Source organism: Apteryx mantelli, chromosome 2 (genome assembly GCF_036417845.1).
Source record: "Apteryx mantelli isolate bAptMan1 chromosome 2, bAptMan1.hap1, whole genome shotgun sequence".
Taxonomy (NCBI): Eukaryota; Metazoa; Chordata; class Aves; order Apterygiformes; family Apterygidae; genus Apteryx; species Apteryx mantelli.
This window is the reverse complement of record NC_089979.1, coordinates 99144817-99167612: the sequence shown is the minus strand read 5'-3', so window position 1 is coordinate 99167612 and position 22796 is coordinate 99144817. Positions and strand designations below refer to the sequence as shown.

The 22796-nt window shown below is 40.8% G+C and overlaps 1 protein-coding gene across 3 annotated transcripts in view; it reads left to right on the top strand.

The window, feature by feature from the left end:
• LOC106492873 (poly(rC)-binding protein 3-like) overlaps positions 1 to 22796 on the top strand; it is a 153197-nt gene that overhangs the window by 97133 nt on the left and 33268 nt on the right. For all 3 annotated transcript variants that reach the window (XM_067291160.1, XM_067291161.1, XM_067291159.1), the window contains exons 3-8: positions 4235 to 4258; positions 4353 to 4385; positions 7455 to 7571; positions 13981 to 14112; positions 18003 to 18131; positions 20275 to 20418. In XM_067291160.1, the coding sequence (XP_067147261.1) occupies positions 4235 to 4258; positions 4353 to 4385; positions 7455 to 7571; positions 13981 to 14112; positions 18003 to 18131; positions 20275 to 20418 (579 nt within the window). The remainder of the gene's footprint in view (positions 1 to 4234; positions 4259 to 4352; positions 4386 to 7454; positions 7572 to 13980; positions 14113 to 18002; positions 18132 to 20274; positions 20419 to 22796) is intronic.

Sequence of the window (22796 nt, the reverse complement as noted above, 5' to 3'; positions counted from 1 at the left end):
GACCTGCACGGAGACTGAATTTGACATCAGAGATAGGAACCTTCTCACCTACCTTGTTATGTGTTAGTGCAAGTCTAGGCTGCTTCTACAGCAGATGGAGAGGGTTGAACCCTTTGAGAGCACACATCATCCCTCCTCTTTTAGGAGTGAAACATCCACCCTGTCTCTCTTCACTGAGAGTAGAGGAGATTCTATGCCTGGGTTACACTCAATTCCTAACTTTTAATCAACTGATGTAGGTGACAGACATTCCATCCCCTCAGTCTAAGCAGTCACCTACAGCACAGTTTGGGTGTCTGACAGGTTTAGAAACATTCTCTGAAGAAGATAAAGCCCTCAGAATAACCTCAGCTAGAAATATTGATAGCACTTGAGTATCATAAAAATGGTGTTACATATTCCATGAAGTGCTAAACATAATTTAGAGCCATATAAAGAATCTGTATGAAACAAATAGTGGACTGTATAAAGAATCGTTAAAGGTTTAATGAGGTAGCATAGGTAATTTGAAGAATAAGTCATAAAGAATCCTCTGATTGTATCTGTGACAAAAGGAGTTTCTCATCATAATTAAAAAATATACAATATCTCCAGGTTTTATGGGAACTTTCCTAGAAAGAGGTGAAGCCCAGAGAAGGCTAAAATTAGCAGTTTAGAACAGTTCCAGAATTATTTTTGGACTAATTTTTACAAGATCAAAAATTTTAGAAAACTTAGGAATATCATATAAGACTAATGCTTTCCATTTTTCTTTTCCCCTTCCCTCACATTTCATAGCAGAATCCTAGCTCAAAGGGAACTGCAGTACAGGGAAAGAGGTTTGTTTGAATGTTTTGGAATAGCCTCTTTATAGAGTATGCTAAATTCCCCCTTGGAGGAGGAGATGGTTTGGAATATTCTGTAGAATCACAGTGACATTTTCTAAAATATTGCAAGGAATTGGTCACAAGTCTCACTGATCTCTTTTTTTTTTTTCCCAATGGGGTTCACACTGTTCATTGACTGCAGTTCTTTGCAAGACAGTACTCTAGATAAGATGATATTAACTCAGGTAGAATTCCTGTCCCCACTGAAATCAATAGCAAAACTCCCACAGACTTCAGTGGGACAGGCAGCTGGAGATTCCTTATGTTTTACGCTTCATTTTGTTTGTTTAAAGACTCCTGATTTCTTTGTTTGAAATGTGCCATCCTTTTTAAAAGGACTTCAAACAATATATTGCTTTTCTGTTCCCAAAGCAAAAACATCTTGTCCGTTTCCAAGGAAAACATGTTTGTACTTACTAGCCATGTTCTGTTCATGCATTTCTGAAAGAAATATGTCTGTCATTAAGACCTGGGATGATCAAATAGTTTGGGCCAGATTTCATAATAAGAGTATACCAGCAAAGCTCAGGCCTATAGTTTCTAATGAAACTTGAGATGTCCAAAAAAATAAAAACATACTGCAGATTGAAATACAATTGCTTGCCCGTAGCAAAGGGCCCTTCCACTTACTGGGAGTAAGTTTTACCAAAGAAACTATTTCTGAAACCTGGAATTGCAAAGAATGGAAAAATTGTTCAAGATAAAGCTGCTTGAATGTGCTGGGAGGCAGTTAGGTTCTACTAGATATGAGGGGTTCCCCAGGCTTATCTTTATTTAGATTTATGCAGTCATGCTGTCTGTGTGGGTGTCTGCCTGTCCCTTCTTATCCTCCTGTACGTTTTAGTCCCATTCAACAGTTTCAGCCTGGTTGTAGAGTTAGAGTGGCAGTCTAAAAGATAGTAAGATCTTGAAAAAATTGTGGAATGGGTGTCACAGATTTGTGTTGCTGCTAACAAAAAAGCTGTATGTCACTAGTGAATCTACCCAGCATGCTGATTCAGCTGTCTCAGACATCAGAATAGTCAAGACCAAAATCCACATATTATTAGACACAGGCTAATTTAGTCACAAGACACAAAACCACAGAGTATCAGGCTTCATTCATGGCCCTTCTCACAGAGCTTCTTCTTTGCACTGTACACACAGATATACAGATGTCTCACAGTTCTAGATGGACGCGGGAGGCTTTAGCAAGAACGCTTGCACAGCTGTATGAAGTGTTCACTGTACGTCAGCTGGTAAAACTGCAGATCTGGAAGGCAGATACCACTGGAAAATTTGCAATGCCTAGCTGAAGAATATCTGCTGTCTGGCCAGCATGTACAGGAGAGCAAAGTGGCATCTTGGAGGTGAATTATGAAGGAAAATAAGAAAGGGAAACAGGAAACAGAAAAAGTAAAATTTGAAAACAAGCCTGAGTAGTCCCACATGCAGAGCCGGATTGGGTTGAGGAACTTTGTAGCTGCACTTATGCATGGACTTCAGTGGACATAAGGCCATGCTTGAAGAACCACAGAACCAAGGAGGTTGCAAGGGACCCCTGGAGGTCTCCAGTCCAACCTCCTGCACAAAGCAAGTCACCCTGGAGCAGGTTATGCAGGGCCTTGCCTGGTTGGGTTTGGATTTCTTCAAGGATGGAGACTCCACAACTTCTCTGGGCACCTGTTCCAATGTCTGGCCATCGTTATGGTAAAATTTTTTTTCCTCGTACTGAGTAGGAATTGCATGTGTTGCAACTTGTGTGCATTGCCTCTTGTCCTTCCACTGTGCAACCCTGGGAAGACTTGGCTCCAGCTTCTCTACACCCTCCCATTAAGTAGTTTTACCTGGCAATAAGATCCCCCCCAAACCGTCTCTTCCTAAGGGTGAAAAAACGCAGTTCTCTCAGCCTCTCCTCATGTGTCCTGTTCTCCAGTTCCCTGACCATCTTGTGGCCCTCCACTGGATTCACTTCAGTATGTCCTTGTCTGTCTTGTAGTAGAAGCCCAAAACAGGCCACAGTCCTTCAGGCCAATCTCACAAGTGCCAAGCAGAGGGGAAGAATCCGTTCCCTCAACCTGCTGGCTACACTCTTGCTCATACAGCCCAGGATGCTGTTGACCTTCTTTGCTGCAAGGGTGCGCTGCTGACTCATGTTTGAGTTATCGTCCACTGGGAGCCCCAGCTCTTTTTCTGCAAAGCTACTGGTGCCCAACCTGGCCTGCTGCATGAGGTTATTCCATCGCAGACATGGGGACTTTGCATTTGCCTTTGTTGAACTCCTTGAAGCTTCCTGCACAAGCAACTTCATATTATAAGCTTATAAATAACCTAGCAGTGAGAAATAGCTTCCTCAAGGTCACTCCAGGCAGTCTGGTACAACAGGGGGAAGTTAGTACCACTTTATCATGAGTCTGTCATTGGACAGAGCAGTGGAGAACATTTCTTAAATCTTACTCTTGTGGCCATGTTTCACAATGGGTCAGACAAGTATATAAACTGTGCAGGAAAAAAAGCGATATATCATACCAGTAGGTCAGATCAGCCATGTGAAACAGTCTTTAACCGTGGAAGTAGATTTTACGGTCTGAATACAGGAGAGGTGTTTGTTTTCCTTTAGCTGGTCTCCTTTCCATCAGGTAATTTCCAGTCTGATGTTACACCTGTGTGACTTGTGTAAAATGTCTGGACTATGATTTTAGAGTTACTAGCTTCAGTTTGGCTGCCTTTGGTTATGTGCCAAATTTTAAACCTGTGGGATGTTGCCAGAACTGCCAGATCATTCTGTTGCAAGTTCACAGCAAAGTTTCTCAGCATTTTCCGTCCCTTCGTGTAAGATTCTGGAACTCTAGTAGCAATTCCCAAATCCCTAAAAAATGATTAGCAATTACTGTTCTGTAAGTGCTTAAAGGAGAGATTAAGACAGACCACCAGGTGTTTTTGCAATAACACTTGATAGCATGGAAATCCAACTGTAGCTATCACTTGGTGAAAAGAAGATAGATGCGTGCCTTCAGTGAGATCAGCAATTATTTTGATGCTTGTATCAGATCCCATTTTCTCTAGTAGGTTGTGTAGCTCTGTTATTTTTGAACCTCTCATTCCCTGGTATAGATATTTATCTGTATTTATTGAATTGATCTGTAACCTCAGGCTCAGTTTCTGTGAAAGGTATTTTTCTTGCGCCATCAGTAAGCTGTAAAGCCACATCTTTAGTCGGCCCCTTTGTATACAACGTGGCATATTTGTGTACAGCAGTAACAGAGCGGGGCTGTGCTTCTCATTGCAAATTTGAGATAAGTGGTTAGTGGAATCACTTAGGAGCTTAGCAAATGCTCTTCTTCAGCGAATCATATCATTCACTTACTGTATTTTTTTTTCTATTTCAGGAGGTTGGAAGTATTATTGGAAAGGTCAGGAAATTTCGCTCTTTAACTTCATGTCAAAATATTGTGTATCAGTTCACTTCATCAGCACAGGCTAACTTTTCTTCTGTTTTGTTAACAGAAAGGTGAGACGGTTAAGAAGATGAGGGAGGAGGTAAGACAACCATTGATGTCTTCACTTGCATTTCTTTCTAGCGCTGGTGATGTTCAGTATGTGTGGAGCGACAGTGCCACCAAGTGGGCAGTCAGTTTAACATCGTCACTCTGTTACAAGGTGTCATCGTATAAATGTACTGCCCTAAATTAAACCTTGTGGTTAATGTAACCTCCTTATCACCGCAGCAGTCTGGAGCTTTTCAGCCCTGTAGCGATATGCCTGCTGCTGCCTTAGCCAGCATGATCCAGTGCATCAAACCCACTCTTTCTTTTGTTGGCACACCAACATCATGCCTGCATGTGGCTCAGCCTCCTTGTAGAGAGCTTCCAAAATCTGAAACCAGGCTTTAGGCTGATGCTGCCTAAAGTTTGGGGATAGACGCGAAGTTCAGCAGAGCCAGAGCCGGACGTGCGTAAGCCAAAGTGTCCCTCTACCGCATCACAGCGTAGACTTAACTTTTCATTGCTTTGCTGCTCTTAGTGGGATGTACACAGGGTAGACCTGCACTGCTGGCCATTTCACATGCACTAAAAAGGCTGTAAATACAAAAAGGCTAACTAAAAGTAAGCTGCATAAACTTCAGTCTCCCCGGTGCTCATAGGCTTGTACCCCTATCCCAAAGTGAGCTGCGCTACCTCTAGAGGATTATGCCTGGCTCCCGGGCGGAATTTAAGGACCCGCTTGTCCTGCAAATCAGCACATCCAATCTGCAGGTCCTTGAAATATTTTGTTCTTTCAAATGTTTGCCTAAAGAGTAAGTCCAAAGACAAATGCTACTGTTTAAAACTTCAGGAGTGCAAAGTGTATAGAGGATGCCTCAAGAAGAATCAGTTTGGTGCTAATATCTCCGCAATGCATTATTATGCCAGCTGCTTTGTTGTTTCGTATACTGGTAGAAGGTCTCGGGCAGCAAAATCTCAAAATACTCGTAGTAAAGAAAATCATTGTGATACATTTTTAAATATACACAACCGGGAGCTCATTTTCAGGCTGCCTGGGTTCACAGTTCCATTTCTGGAGATAGTGATTTCATCCTATGCTTCAAAATATTTGTATATTTGTTTAAACTTAAAGAAGAGTCCATTTCCCACAGACTAGGTGACCCTGCCAGTTGATTAGTAGTTTGTTACTTATGATCACAGGCAGACATCTTTGGGCATAAATTCCAAGTGCTCCTGACTTCTGAGAGTCAAACATCTTACAGAAGAGTTATACTTCCTGGTTGGTTTGTTTTTCAAGATAAATGTCAAATGTTCTCCTTCCAGTCCTGAAAAGCTATGCAGGACTGTCACCTACACTTAATTATGAAAGGCTTGCTTTGTTTGTTTGTTTTAAGAAATTTTATGCATCTTTACTATCAACACAGGACAAGGATGATATGTCTCCATGTGATGATAATCTAGCAGGCACTGTGATCCTTCTTTTAAATGACTGTTTTCTTTAGCATTGCTTTTTTAATTTCTACTTTAAAAATGCATGCACACACAACTTTATTTTGACTTTTCTGATAAAAAACACAACTTTGGCCTGCTGTGTCAGTCAGGAGCAGGTCATAGACAGCTTTGTGTCTAAGGAAAAATACAAAAAAGCCATTTTGTGCCATTTTGTTCTGTGTTGTTAACTTCTTGCACAAAAGTATTGGAGACCACCACATTTTATTTTAAAACCTAACCTTTTAAGTGCAATAGCTCTGCTTTGACCAGAAGTCCATCAGCGGAGTAACATCTGTGATTTTTGGCTGCAGACAATCCACTATGGAGTAATCTTTCAGATAAACTCCTGCGACTGTGGTTGCAGAGTGAGAGCCTTGCTTTTCATGAAGTCACCAGTGGAGTAGCCGAGGTCGGGCTCCTACAGAAGCGCTGGCTGGCAAAACTCCCATCCAGCGCATTGCAGAATTGATTCCCAAGGAACCCGATTTGTGTTTGATAACTGCAACCAAACATTTCTGCCAGTTTAAGCTAGCCCTAGGCCTGGATCCCCTTCCTGATTGAATGCTGATGTTTGATTAGAGCAAATCCCACTTAGGTTCACCTGTCAGAAGAAGTGTCTGCTGCCCTTTCTTATCTAGAACCATCAAGTAGATCTGCCAGCTGAGTCTGTGACAGCAAGATTTTTCTGTTAATAGGGTTTTTTTTCCTTCTTGGTTGCTGTTATATGGGGAAATATGACATCCTGCTGTTCAGCAGCAGTATACACATGAATAAAGGCTCAGACACATGCAGGTGGATTACTACTGATTTGTGGTAACTTAATTTGCACAGGAGAAGGCAAAGGGCCGGACTAACTCAGATTATCTCACGTTTGCTGCAGGCCAAGATCCTTAAACAGGTCAGGGTCTGTGGAGCAGCTGAAGCTCCAGTGACTTGTTATTAACAAGGCATTAACACCTTTCCATGACCAAAACCACAGAGCAAGTGTAGGGTTGATCTCACCTGGACTGGATTTCATTCTCATCTACACTAAGATCCTCTTAAATATATTTACCTCTGCTGTAAGGGCCTTCTCTACACTGCCATGGTGACATAAGGGGGACTAATTAAGGTTGCTTCAGAGCATATTCGTTGACTAGCTTCCTATGACACTCATCTGTAAGGAACCTTGTTCATGCTGTAAAGCAATGCCTAGCTAGAAAGATCAAGGACTGAGCTTAGGTCCAAACCAGAGTGAAGTGAATCTTTCCTCCAATAAGTTGATATTCCCTGAAGAAAACAAAATAATCTTGTCTGAAATTCTGTGGTTTCAGCCCTATTTAAGGTTAATCCTGCAAGAAGGAAAGGAAAAAATTGCTCATGTAATTATTTGTAACTTTGAATTACAGAGGTGCAATCTGCACAGTGTGATGAAAGCTATGTAAGTATTTACCTAGACAGAGTCTGGCTTCCCGCAGCTAGATGATTTTTTGGCGCGTGATCAGTTTATGCTGAAATTATATAACGTTGGGGCTGCAATTGTAGTGGATAAATTAGATGCCTCAAGATATTCCTTCCCAAACTATATCCCTAATCCTCCTTACTTTACTCCCCAGGGAGTATACGTTTGAAAAATATTTGTTCTTTTTGACAGAGTGGTGCTCGAATCAATATTTCAGAAGGCTCCTGTCCAGAAAGAATTGTGACAATAACAGGCCCAACAGATGCAATTTTTAAAGCTTTTTCTATGATTGCACTAAAATTTGAAGAGGTAAGCAAATAAAATACATTTTTTCTCTCTTCAAGTTGAAATACAAACACTTCGAATTTTCTCATGTTTGCTTTAATGTTAAATATGATTTGCTTAATGTTCTATTTAATAGCAATGAAAGTGGTTGTATTTTTATAAATGCTTTTGGCAGTAACACTGAAGAAGATAATGGGTCAATTTACAAGCTGTTTGATCATTTCTTTTGCTTTTTGGAGGCTTCAGGGAAAAGCAATTGCTTCTAGTAATGTGCACTAATGGTAGGAAAAATGTCTTGGAAAATTTCTAGTCCCATTGTGGATTTGATTTGAAAAGAATAATTGCATAACTTTTAACTCTGCTTTTATATGATTCCATTTGGTATTGATGTAAATTTTATATATGTCAAAATGAATATATAATTCATGCAACTAGAAAATTTTTATTTTAAAAACAAAATACATAATTACCAATTACCATATTTAAATCTTGGCTTTTAAAATTAATTAAAATAAAGGCACTAAGAGTGAGGCAAAAGGGTGCTCAATTTACTGTAGAATTACCATTCTGGGCATGTATGTACCTAAAGTGCTGAGATTTCCTCAAGTTTCGTGGACCACCTATGACTGGTCATGGTCACTACTTTAATGGAAACCCCCGAAGAAAAGGCAGCAGGCTACATGAATACGCTGGTCTCTTAGGAGAGGATTTAACTCTCTTTACTTTTGAAAGCCAAATGTTCAGCATAGGCGTCTCTTCTGTACTCTATGGAGAGGCAGAGGTGTCTGCAGAGGAGAACTTGCCTCCTCCTAAAGGAAGTGCCTACAAATACATGGATTGAGTCACCCACAGCAGGAGAAAGGTGCTGTCTCTCCACCTTGATGACTAAATTGCAAGGATTTGAATCCCTTTCTTAAGAGCACTTTTTTTTCTCTGTCAGTGAGGTTAATCTCCATGCTTTCCCATAGCATTAGGAGATGCTGGCATTGATGGGAAATGTTACCCTGTGCCTTTATTTACCTGTGGTGATTATTCTCATTTAGAGTAAAAGAACTAGAAGAGAGCTTGTGGGTCATCAGATGCAGTTGTCTTCTAGCATAAGCAGCATGTCATGCAATCTCCTTCATAATATAATAAAAACTAGTTTGATTCTTCCTAGTTCCTGTTAATGGATCCACAGCCTCACTTCTCCGATAATTAAACACCTTCTTTTCACTCCTCACCTGAATGCATTCATAAGCAGTTTATACAGTTTTGTTCCTGTGCCAGCACTGGCCATTAGTTTAAGTAATTCTTTCCATCCCTGAGGATTTCTCTCCTAGACATATTTTTAGAAAACAGTTTTATGCCCTCACACCCTTGCCTTTGCCAGCCTACATGAGCCAAGCTCAGTCTTCATAAGATGCATTCTCCACCCCTCTTGCCACTCCAATCATCTCTTCCTACTTTTTCCCTGTTTGAGTTTATGGTAAATGTATGCGTTAATTGTGGACAGGTTGCAAATGAAGTTCCACAAGGGCTTATCTAATAGCACTAACAGTTCCCTGTCTTGGCTATTATGCCAACATATCCCTGCCACTGCTGGGAGTACCTCGCCTGAGAGTGGTGAAGTGTTTTGCATACAACCATTCTGGGATTAGTGGGAATCACCAGCTCTTCCACAGGTATTTTCAGCAGGAACCTCCTAGGTCTTGACAGGCTTTCTTAGTAGCTCCCAGATAAATGACTGTTTTGTGGTTTTTTTTAAATACTGCAAATGTTCATCCCACTTATATTTTTCCAATCCTTCATGGTTATTCAGATCTTCCTGTATGATATTGCAATATTTCAACATACTGATGAAGTCCCCCAGTTTTGTGGCACAGTACATTTTATATGCACACTAATTTTCTTTTCCTAACCAGCTGTTAATGAAATAGTATTGGTCTCAAGCTTGAATCTTGAAGAACACTGTACTCCATGGAGAGTAATTCTCTCCAGGCCAATTTTAAAATTGGCTACTGCCATCTACTCCTCAACTTCATTTCATTACCCACCTTGTACCGCCCCTTGAGGGACAATAGCTCGAGAGACAGTTCCCTGTACGGCACCCTACCCTCTAATCCAAAGAGAGTAGTCGACGAAGTTATTCTTATTTAAAAAAAAATTATGAAAGAGCAAATCTTTGTTATGAGAGAAAGAAGGAGATCTGTTGTCGATAAAACCATTTTTGCTTGAAGGTTTTGTGCTAAAGGTTTGCATGCTATTCAGGACAGAGTAGTGGGCCCTTTCATAGGAATTGAGGTATTTTTGCCAAAGTTTTGTACAGGCATTTAAATTCTGCTTGCTTTTCCTCTTCCATTTTGCTGTATGTGGCTGCTCTGTTCAGACTGTGCCCTAACCTGTCAGCACAGTTTCTGTATTCAGAGAGATGCATGAAACACTGACAATAATCTTTGTGAGGAACACACTCTGTTTAGGCACTTATCCTGAAAAATGCTGAGGGAATCTTTAACAGAGATAATCCCTGCCAGTTCCCATCAAAACTGGTACCCAATAAAATCTCTCAAAAAAGACATTGCATACTGCACAGATTCAGGACCCCTGCCTCTCTCCACCCCCCTCAGGACCAAGTTATCTTTGAATATGCTGTAGTTAGCAAGAGGCAAAGAAATCTGAATTTCAGGCCTCTGAGAGGATTTTATGCATATTTACCCTCTTAGATTTTAGAGGATAATCTGGAATCTTAATGTGGAATCCTAGCAAAAGGATATTAGCACTTGCTGCAGATCTAGTACTGGGGTTATGTATTCTGAAGTATCTGTATTTAATTTTAATATAATTGGCTACTGGTATATTTACTGCTATACTGCTATATTTAGAAGAACTGAGGTAAACAGAACTGTATCATATAATCAAATTGTGTTTTTATAGTTATTCCTGTTGATAAAATCAGATAACTCTAACACTTTGGAGGCAAAATAAAGTCCTGTTTCAGAAATTAGAAATGATCTAACTATTGGATGTTACTTGTCATGCATATCTTTTTGTTGGAGATTTTTTTCGGGTATTAAAAGAAAAACAGAAAATCCCAGAAGAGAATATCATTTTTCTTATAAAATATTCTTTTCACTCATTCTAAGAAATCTAAATAGCACCATCAATTGCCAGACCTGGAATTTGGCCCTTGCAGCAACTGCTGGGCAAACCCAGTGACCTTTTACTCTTACTGAGGGTGAACAAATGGACTTATTAACAATTTTTGGTAATAGCGTAACTATTCAAGAAATGTTCAGCAGACATTATCAAACAATTTTAGCAGCATTTGTGTGTGATGAACACCCTGTCTCTCTTCTAGTTTCTTCTCACATGCTCTACCCTTGCTAACAAGAGTAGGACCTTCATCCATGATTGCAAGTTTCCTTCTTCAGCCTGGAGAAAGAGAAATGAGACACATCCCAAGAGCTATCTTGGCTTGGAGTCATCTTTAGTTTGTAGAAAGAGACCTGCCTGAGAATTCAACATGATAAAAGTAGCTTCAAAGGGCATGTGAGATCATGCATACCTGCACCCTGAGCCTTCAGATGTCCCACACAGTTATCAGATGAGAAAGTGCCAAACGTGCTTGTTTGTTCGGGTCTTTCCATTTCAGCGAGGGCCTTTTTTAGCCAAGAAAAAATATTATTTTTAAAACATATGTGAAGTCCTGTGAGATGAACAGCTCAGCTAACATCCAACTAACTAGAATGGACTTGATTTAACACTACATCTGTGTTAGCTGGTTATGTTGGTGGCCCAAATGCTGCTATCAGAGTTACTTTAAACAGTTACCCTGTTAAAATACAGCTGGGCCTGCCTGTGTTAAAAATATGAACTACATGAGTTAAGATATATTTAAGCATCCTTTTATGCAACAAAAAAAGGAGGAGAAGGGATTTTCTCTCTTTGTTTTGTATCCCCCCAAAGAGCATGTCCCTTTCCCAAGAGTTCGTGCTCTGTGCAGCTCCACTAACTAGCAGGTGGCAAAAGACCTTAAAAGGTGGGCAGTCAAGTCTTAGCTTAGTCTGCTCTTAAACCATCACATGCATAGTTGACTGTACCCATCCATGCCTGTGGAAGGTTAACATATGTCATTCCCTTTTTCACACCAGTGCTTTTTCAGCCCTTTTATGGCTGGACAACAGCTCTTGTAGCTTATCAGTAGAACTGAAACCAGGCTGGAGTAGTTACCAGCTAGGATCAGTGTAGTCTGCACAGTATCCTTTTCCCAGTGCCCACAGCCTCAGTCCATCAACACGCTCAGTCAGAATAATTTATAAATTACAGCATTTCTGCCCTTTGCACTAGCTGTCATCATTAGATTCTGCATACCTCTTCAGGCATAGCAAGATGCAGGGCTGTTTTTAAACTGTGATGTACTCTAGTAAGTACTTTTCTTTACTTTTGACATGAACTCCTTGAACTCTTAATTTCAACTGTACAGCTGTATAGCTGGGCTTAAGCAGGTATAGAAAGAGATGGGAGCCCTGTAACACTTTTTTTATATTAGCAAATTTCTCAAAATGCAGCCATATAGAAGAGAGAGAGACCTGGAAGAGTGTTTGCTGTGCTGCTCTTTTGCAGCCTCATATCGCTCCACTTTGACAACCTTTCTAGATAAAAGTCAATTTTTAGCAGCCTGATGATAAATTTAGGCGCTAAGTAGGTGATCACATAAGCAATTAAAGTGTCCACTTCAGAGGAAAAAGAGAGAGGTGAAAAAATGGCACTAACCCAGCTGGGTCATTGGAATTGCAGGAGGAGACATTTTAGAACAGTGGTTTCCAAGCTAGGGGCTGAGACCCAAGAAATGCAGCTGTAAGTTCACTGGTGAGTGGGGCAGCTCTGGTTTGGGGTATAAGTCTACATAATATATAAAATAAGTTTACATAATCCACTGCAAAAACGCATGATAGTTGAGTCCTGAAAAAACTAGCAGGCAGAGCTGGTAGTCAGCCCTTCTCCAGCTAAACTGCAAAAATGTGGTGGATTCCATGGCCATTTGCATGCATTTATAAAGAATTTGCTTGGCTGTAGAAGATGGGGGAAAGGAAAGGTGATAAAAGCAATGGAGGTGATGCCTTTATGTCAAATATTAAATTGCTGCTACAGCTAAGGTAAGTGCTGTGATGATCAGGTACCAACCGAGGAGCCACCCCACAGCCCCATTACGCTTGCTGTGGAAATTGGCAGGTTTAACATTTTGTTTAGAAACCAGTGAAGAAAAATTGCGAAATGTATTTGCCACGTGGTTCGGCAGAGCTCAGAGCTGCCTTGGCAAGCCTCAGGCGCTGTGACTCTGGGCCACCTCTCTCGCCCTGGAGCCGGGGATACTGGAAACTAGGGCTGCTGCAAAGCTTCACACCTGGGACAGGATCTTGCAGCATCTCCCACTCCCTGGGAGCCCATTCTGGCTGAGGAGCAGCCGGGGAAAGACAGCAGCTTTAAATCTAATATTTGTCAAAACTTTGGGAAAATGTATACAGGGCCATAGAGGTTAGAATTTAAACAAAGGGGAATCTTGCAGTTGGAAAGAAGAGCGTTCTGTGAGGAAATTTCTGGCCAGCTCTACTTGGGAGTCTGCAGTTCTGGACGGGATTTTTTGTTGTTGTTCATTTCTATTTTGCTGCATTTTTAACCTGGTCTGACTCCTTTATGGGTGTAATGCTGAGCCTACATGTTTAATTCTTGCTCCCTTTAAATTAGGAGAAAATAAAGAGAATTGCGGCTCTCAATGAGCTAATGCTTGTGAAGTGCTTTTGAAGGCACTAAGTGCAATTAATGCTTTGAGGCCAGGCCAGTTATGAGATGCACGTGGGAGAGATTGCAGGGGTTGTGCTATGTGGCTTTGAAGTGGGTTATTTACCTCCTCTGGAGGATAGTGTGCCACTGCCTGGCACAAACATGATATAGCAGGGTCGCATCTTCCAGCTGAAAGCTGTCATTCCCCTTTTTAACTTCTTCCTTTGTGTCAAAAACGGCAAGAAGTTGCACAAAACATGAAGACACCTGGTAGACATGTTCTAATTGAGAGGGTGGAAAAGGGATCAAAGCAGGATTTGGGGGCTTGGGAGCCCAAAAGCTCATTTGTTTTTTTCCCACGTGCTTCAGTTGGCCTGACAAAGGATGTCGTGTCCTCCTCCCGGCCTTGCCTCGGAGGCTGCCACTGCTCCCTCGGCTCGGACCCGCAGCGCCAGCCAGCAGAGGTGCTGCTGGGGCACAGGTACCCCATGCGGTTCAGGCTCACGGCACGTCTCCCCAGAGCTGGCTGCTTTACCTGTAGCAGAAGAAAAAACACAATTAGTCTCACGCTCCCCAGTTCTTCAAGCACAGCTCAAGCATTTGCCCTGAGCCCGTTAACGCTTCAGAGGCCTGGCAGATCCTCAGCCAGCTCTTAGTGATGTCGTTGTTGCAGGACATAAACGCTTCGATGACAAACAGCACAGTGACCAGCAAACCACCAGTAACACTGCGACTCGTCGTGCCAGCAAGCCAGTGTGGGTCCCTTATAGGAAAAGGAGGCTCCAAAATCAAAGAAATCAGGGAGGTAAGTCTTGGGAGGGCTGCTGGGGACACTAGGCCACTCTGTGTCCCAGTGCAGCCATGCAAAGCCCCTGCCCTTTTCTGCTGCAGTGTGCTGACCGCGTTTTTGTAAATACATGCTAAGTGAAATGCCTGGAAAAAGTCTTGCTGTGGGGCAAGCAGGTGTCCAGCATATCTGTACCTGTGTGTCTTCCTTCAAGCTAAAGACAGTACGTGAAATGAGGGAAAAAAAAAAAAACAGCTTTGCAATATATTAGTCTTTGTTCCGGCATTATGATAAGCTCTTATGGTAACTCACAGCTAGCGCTCAGGCGAAGTTTAGAAAAGGAAAATCAAACAACCCTGCAAAAATCAATACACAATTTAGCAAAGCAACAGTTTGGCAACAGAAATGGCTTGCCAAGTTTCTTTTTAGGCATCAATCCCCCCAGCAATGCTTAGGTGATGGCAGGTCTGCATGTTGCAGTCATCTCCAAATCTGTTAGAGCCTTGGCAGCCAGTGAGGCCCAAGTAGCCTTGGGGTGGCAAGGTTAGTAGATCAAATGCTTGGTCTACTTCCTTGTTTTCTAATTGATTTTCATACTCCTTTCCTGTGTCTCCTTAATCTTGCTGTTTCCCCAGTGACCTGATTTCATATATTCCAATCCTGGAAAAGCCATATGGATTTTTTTTTAGTCCAGACTTTGTCTTAGGATATCCATTCAAAGTACCATGCCAACAACCCCTTTTTCTTCTAATCACAAAATACAAAAATGATCATACTATTTCCATTTAAATTGTCATATACATGACTCCACCAACATAGCACATACCAGGCTGAGACTCTGGGTGTTTTTCATCAGTCAAACAAGAAAATTAGATGCATGCTAAGGTAATGTAGGGAAAATCTAAACAGAACTTTTCAGAAAAAGGATTTTTACTCTTTAGAAAGTGACAGTATTTCATCTACATTTATATTCATCTGAACACAGAATAAAATGTTGAATATCAACTAACGTTCTGATCAATTTTTCATTTGACAGTGTCAAAACAAAAGCTTTTGACAGTCTTTACCAAAATGAAACTTACCTTTGTTTTATTTTTTTTCAAAATGTTGATTAAAGACAGTATGTTTCATTGAACTTTAAATTTTCATTTCAAACATGAAAAAAAAGCCAAGCAACATTTTTCTACTGAAAGAAAAATTGAAGTGTCATAAAGTAGTGGGAAATGCTTTGATCAAAATTATATGTCCAGCTTTTGCTATGAAATGTTAGTTTATGCTAGCAGTGGAAGGAGGGGTGATCAGAGAGGGCAGTTAAGTGCCTTACTCTATTGACTTTCAATTTCTTCAAATTACTTTATTTGGATTCAAATTTGATTGTTTCAAGAGTTTTTTAACCAAGATCCTTCTGGTGGCTTAGTTTGACCTTTCAGGATTTGATCTCTACTGACAGGGTCTTTTCTACCCTTGCGTACAGGGAAGTAAGAGCATAATAACATACACATGTTGTCTTTTGTAAACTTGCAAAAAATAGTTGGGAGCCCTGCCATCTGAGACCTGCAGGTAAAAGCTTGCTTACAAATCAGATTTTTTGTCTTGGAATTTTGTTATTTTATTTTTCATCAGAGAACCAGTGAGTTACAGTCCTCAGTAGTCTTTATTTTCAAACTTGCTTTAGAGTTGTGGGAGAAAGGAGCCACCTGATGACACTGAGGGGAAGAAAACAATATTTCTACACAAACATTAGGGTCATAGGAAACCCTTTCTGTTTTTTTCTTTAATTTCAAAAAAACTTTGTCAGAGAACTTTATTTTAGATGGAACAAAATATTGGTATGTTGAAATGCATTCCCTGGATAGAAGTAAGATATTCACCTTACTTTGCCCAGGGGAAGTTTCTGGCTCAAATTCCATACAGTCACTTGACTGTTAACATCTAGCAATTTATATCTGGTCAAACCAGAAAACCTTTTGAATGTCTTTGTGCTGTCAAAGTGGCAGTCAGCAGAGGAAGTCGAGCTGAAGCCTAGCCGTTACCAAAGACGGAGCTGCTCCCGGAGCACTCACTCGGAGATGACTTCAGCCACAGGACGCGATTTCCCTTGGTCCCCAGGGTCCTTTAGATGCCCTGTGGACCTGTCATGAACTGAGAATCAGGCTCAGTTCTTAGTTGTGCGGAATAGTACCACGTATGAGTGTGAACTACACTCTGGTGACAGGATAGCTGCAGATTTTACAGATTTTTTTAATATATTGGAAATCTCATGCAAAACATGGGGTGAGTGCTTTTAGGACATGGGTTGGTCTATGAATTCCATACGGATCGGTCTGCTGGCCTGTGGGCGTTAAAGGGCTTAAATGATTATGCTGGTGAGTAGAGTTTCTAAAGCCATTAGCTACCCTTGTAGTACAAGGAAGTAAAAGGATATTGTTTGGCCAAAGAGGTCTTTTGAGAAAAGCTAACACAGCATGAATTCACACTGTACATTTTCTTAAGCATAAAGGCAATGGACAAAATGTTACCTGGTTTTTCATTGCTGACATACAGTTAAAGTCAAAAAGTAAACAAGATCAGCTTTCAAAGCAAATGCATAAGCAATTGCAGTATTTGGCAGAGTAGTTTATGCTAGATTTACCGATCCCCAGAACTGTATGTTAAACAGTCAATACAGTCAAACTGAAAACCAGAGCATCCATCTCAAGATGCGTTCTGATTTTCATCATCACACAACGCTCTGCACACCAATTGCATGGGAGATGCTCTTTTGTGTTCAGTCAGGTACCTAGGAACGACTTGCATGGTTGTTGTACTATTCTCAAGACAAGATTATTTAAAAAAAAAGGAAAGAAAGACACAACAGACTGATCAAATTACGGTGAAATTCCAAAGCCTATTGTAGAACAAGGAATGGATATTCTGGCCTTAAACAGCAGGGAACACAAGATGTAATCAGTAATTTAATCAGTCTCTGGAAAGAAGAGTAAGATCTGTTGTATGTGACCATCAGAAAAATAAATTAACTCCTTGCTGACTGGCACAAAATCAATGATTGCTAAAAAACAGAAAAAAACAACCCCCCAAATATTGCATCATAATAACAGTCAGGTATAGATTGTATTGTGTATGTGAAAATGCTAAGTCAATCTGAAATGCATGTTTTTTCCATTGATTGAAAAATTCTTTCAGGATTTTTGTGAAATAATATCAGAGATCATTTTGGCCTCATGTCTGTCTTTTTTTTTTTTTTTTTTTTAACTAAGATACATGAGTGCCAAGATCAAATTAAAAAAAAAAAAGCTCATTACCTCCTTGGGTTCATTAATGAGCTAAAAGCTGATGATGTGCATATATTTGATCAACAGTAATTATAACTTAGAAGAGCTCCTGCACCATCATGAGATACTCCAGAGTATGAAGCAGCCCCGGATTTCATCCAGAGAAGTGAAGTCAACCATCAGTGGATTAAGGAAACAGTTGTTTGCTATTGCAGCTTGTTTGATGAGCAGACCCTCTTCAGTTATCAGCAAATTTTTTTTTTCCTAATTTTTGTCAGTCATTAGAAAGTAATGGGTTCTACCTTTTTCTTTTTTAATCAGTGTTGCAGTTGTCTGAGGGGGTTAAAAGGTTGCTTCTGAAATTCAGGTCACAGTTTGCTGCTTTAATAGCTATTGGGAACTAACCTTCCTGCAATGGAAGCATTTGCAGATCGGCTGGAGCAGACAAACTTGTGTTCTACCAGAGCCCAATTACTGCATCTGTGTGTGCATTTGCACAAGTAGTTAACAGAGAAGAGAGCAGGTTTAAGGTGGCTCCACCTCATCGCCTCCTTTCCCAGGAGTGCATGCCTGGATTTTAGCCTGCGTCATCACCTCCCTGACAGTGATTTGCTCTCTGGTTTGTCTTTGCTGAAGTCCACAGGAGCCCAGGTGCAAGTGGCAGGCGATATGTTGCCAAATTCGACAGAGCGGGCAGTGACGATCTCGGGCACTCCCGATGCCATCATCCAGTGCGTGAAGCAAATCTGCGTGGTCATGCTCGAGGTAAGCAATCGACAAGAGCATCCACTCTCATCTGGGAGATGTTCAAAATCATCATTTTCTCCCACGCTTCCCATGCCCTGGGTGCCTCAGGGTGCTGCGTGCCCTTGCCATGTCCAGAATTTCGGGGGGCCCTGGCAGGCCATGCCCTGCCCAGTAGCTTAGAGCACCTCATGCCACTCCAAGCAGGCTCTAGAAACCACAGACCAGGGCTGTCGGGACATTGTAAAAAAAAGCCCCAAAACCACAAAACCTAATTTGTCCAGAATGGAATTCTGGTCCGTTCTGAGAGAAGCATTTTCCTTTGATGCGGATTAGAGCAAAAAACAACTAGCTCTTCTTTCAAACAGAAATAACTCTGAATACCACCATTTAGGCTGTATCAGGGCTCTCTGTTTTCTTAGGATCACAACGTTGCATAAGGCCAGAATGTTTCATTTTGACTCTTTTTTTAGCTCTTACATTCAATTACATAATTTATATAAAAATCTGGGCATTTTAATCCTGAGATTGCTGAAAATGCCTTTACTTTTATACAAGTACACTTCTCATAATGATAAAGTTGAATAGTAGTTTGAAAAAAACAAATCTCAGCAAATCAAAATGAAATGTTTTGACCTAGTAACCATAATTTTTGACACAGCACATGAAGCATCTCCATTTTTATCATGTTTTGTGCTGGAAATTTTTTTGTTTCTTTTTGTTGTTATTGTTGTTGTTGTTTTTTTAAACCAAGCCTAGTCAAGAGCTGTCTCCTTGTGATGTCTGACACCCTGCTGTTCTTCCTTCCTCGGGAGATAGGAAAAACAGCGGAGTGTCGGATACTGCAGTATGGCTATTGGCTGTGCAGAAGTGTGCCATGCCTCCAAATAACATACAGCCCTCATATCAAAATGACATACAGCCTTATGCAAATAGATGCCTACAAATTAATCAATTCCCCAGTGTTTTTCTGGAAAAAGTGACTCTTGCTTCAGTTTTTGTTGGACTACTGTGAGGAAAGGATTTCTTTATAGAAGACAAGAAAACAGGAGGACAGATATTGGAAAATAACTTCAGTTATTAGCAAACATAATAAGCATCAGCTTTGTGAATAGAGCGTATAGTCCAATGTACAAGTGACATTCACAGAAGACAGTTATTTGCTGAAGAAAACGAGAGAAGCCACTTCTCAAAATCAGAGGCACAGTCATATTTTTCAGCAGACAGAACCATTATTTTTTTACATAACCAGTTTTGACATAAAAAGTACTTAATTTTAGAGTTAGGTAAAACACAAGCAACACTCTTCAAAAAGGCCCTGACTTCACTACAATTTGTTTCTTCAAACATTTAAAGAATTCAGAAAATGGATGTGTTATAATTGGTGGTATATGTTTAATTTGGAAGTAAACAATTCTATTGAAGTGAAATAACTAGTTCGATGGTATTAAGTGGTGGAAGTGTTACTGTTGTTATCTTTTTAAATTGCAGTTAATGCATTGAGATCAGGGCACCGTTCAGAAGCCTGTTTTACAGACATGTGCTCCCATTTTATTTATAAGGAGAAAGTCAGCCTTAGTCAGGTATTTTCTCTTTGAGTCCCGAACTTGAACTCCAGGGAATAAATTCCTCTCCTGTTTGCTGTAAAGCTCCTAGCTATGCTCCCACTGAAGCCGGAGGGAATTTTCACCAAATGAGTCAAATGGAAGGTGGGATCAGGCCATTAACCTGCAATTGAGCATCCAACTTGAGTTGATAAAACGAGAAATCTGGATGTGTAACAGTATAAGAAAGCTCAATAAACCGAATGTGTTCTGTATTAACAGAGTGAGAACATAGGCCAGCTTCTTCGAAAAGATCAACAAATTTCAAACTTGTGTTTCCTGAAATGCCTTGAAATGCTTAATGAAGCTTTATAGCTTCATCAGACCATTGTGGTAATGAAGCCATAAGCGCCAGCACTGCCTTTGTCAGCTATGCTGGCAGGACTGTGCGTGTGCACACAAAAGCAAGGACAGCTGGCCTCGGTTGTGGGGAGGGATGGGTAGGATGGGGATGGGATCAGCTGTGTGCATTGTATTTGGAGGTGACTGAGGTAAGGAGAGATTTTTATAAGAGCTCTGCCTCATTCTGCATTTTGACCGCTTTGTGTTTCTGTCTGCAGTCCCCACCCAAAGGTGCCACCATCCCCTACCGTCCCAAACCTGCCTCTGCACCTATCATTTTTGCAGGTGGCCAGGTAAGAGCAGACACCATTTTGGCTTCAGCTGGAAACCACACCGTCTTGGCCCAACCTCAGCCGGCGCCTGTTAGTTTTCAACTTTTGCTCTTTTTTTTGCCTGGTATAGTATTGATGTGCTTCGTCTACTCTGTGTGTTTACGGTCTGCAGAAAAGGAGAACACTGCATTACAAACTTAAAATTAAAAGAGTGGTGGGGAGCATTTAATACACAGTCCAAATAAGCCTGAGAAGTAATTATTTCAGTAATACCCTGGGCACTGTCCTGGGGATTTTCTCATGGGAGAGGACTTTGTTGTTGTTGTTGTTGTGGTGGTGGTTAGGCAGGAAAAAAGCCTTGTTATTTCCTAGAAGATGTTGTCAGAAATGTGTCACCTGGCAGGAGGAGTGGGTATTTTCCTTGCTTCTCTTTCAATACTGTAGAGTCCCTCTCATCAGCCTTGTACAATGAGCAGCAGAATGAGGCAACACTGTGATGACTGCTAGTTTAACAAGATTTAAAGTTAACTTCTGTAATCCAGAACAAGTTTGCTCTCTTGTCAATTGAGAGGTGTCCAAATCCCTTGTGGTAGGAGTTGCTTTTTCACTCTTAAGTGGTATAAGTAGTTCTGGCAACCTTTCAGCAGAGTATAAGTAATGATCAAACAGCAGGATGGCTCCGCTAAAGAAAGGCATGCTTCTTCTCTCATAGTTTTCGTATTTATTAGGACCAAATCATGCATTTTGTAGTAAAAATACATACACACATTATTATTTCTGTTGCTATAGTCCCTGAGGACCAAGCAGGAATGGGCTTCTGAGGTTGCAGCAAATACATAAATGCAACTGCAGACCTTTCCAGCCATGAAGTGCACAGCCTGCTTTATAACAGCTGGAGCTCTCCTGTTTGTTTTTTAAATAGTGAAGGCTTGACTGTTCCCCCTTCACCTTAAGCTATATGAATCGGAGTTCTTTTAAAGCCTCGTTACACACCCCACATGCTGGACGAATCTTCCTTGCCTTTGGATATTGCCCTGAAATGGGCCTGTGACACACAGCTGAGACGGGACATTAATTTGCTCTGCTGGTTTGTAAGAAAGCTCCTGCACATCTCCAATGTATATCATAGCCGTTGCTTCCGACAAGCCTTTGGAGTGAGCTTTCAGTGTTTACTATTTTAGATCTTGCTTCAGTGTTACATTTTCTGTCCTGTAACTATATATTGTGTCTGCATTTTCATAATCTGGATATAGCAGCCATCAGTTCCTGGTATCCAAGCCTACTGCTTCTTCAGAATAAGAAATTTGCTTCCTTACTGACCAAAGTCGAATTTAAATTGAAAATAACTTGCCAGAAATTGGTCTATAATGGAAAGCTCAGAAAAAATTTACTCAAGAGATCTATTAAGTTTATAATGCAGTGCTTTTCTTTAGGAAACATATGTGCGTATATAAGTAAAAGCCCATGTTACCAGTGTGGTAATGGCCACTGTCTTCAAAGACTCTCTCTGTGTACATGGTTACTCAAAAATACTGAAACTGTTCACTAGGGTGCTCTGATCATTTTGTATAAATAATTGACAGCATCCTATTTAAAGGTCTAATAGTTCTCTAAATTCTTGTCATCTTCAGTTTTATCAGTCAAAAAAAAGTGTTTTCTATTTTTTTAATGCAACCCTGTTGAGACAAGAAAGAGTGCATGAGACATATACTTTCTGCCCACTTTGATTCTAGTCCTTCACTTACTCAGCGACCTTTCAGGAGCTTAGAAAATGCTTGAGGTGGTTTTGGGAGTCAGTACAGAAAACATCTCTAGTGGGTGTCAAAGTGCCAAGTGTATTGCATGCTGACTGGAAGTTAATTTTGAAAATAAAACATTGTCAACAGCTTTAAGTCCACCCAACCTTTTTGCTATAGTATTAGAAGTTGTTTTTCCATTCTAAATTACACCGTGGCTATGTTGAAATGTTTTAGTTAATGCTTGCATATCAAGCGATGCTAGCAAAATCCAATTTCTATTTTTTACTTAACAAGCTGGCATTTTGCTGCTTGAAACATTGCTTTTAATTCTCTTATGCTGCTTTGATGTTGCATTGCATGACAAAACTGAAAGGAGGCTGAATGCTATCCTGCCTGGCTCTGCTCTGCCCCTTACCAAAATCCAACGTATGGAGGAAAAAAAAAAAAAAAGTCCAGCTCCTGCCTGACGGAAACAAACCAAAAATTTCTACCCGCTATACTACATTGCTGTTAGAAAGGGTACTCACATGGTGCAGCTTTGCTCTGTCTCCTAACAGCTTTGTGTTTTAAATCGAGGACTTGTAGACCAGGTCGCTCCTGCTCTTACTAATGCCAGTGCATCAGCAGGAGAGTCACCCTTGCCTTTGCTGGGAGCAGCGCCATGGCTCACATGCTCAGTGACTTGCTGTGGCACAGACATGAGAGCCACTGCCACCACACTCGGGCTTG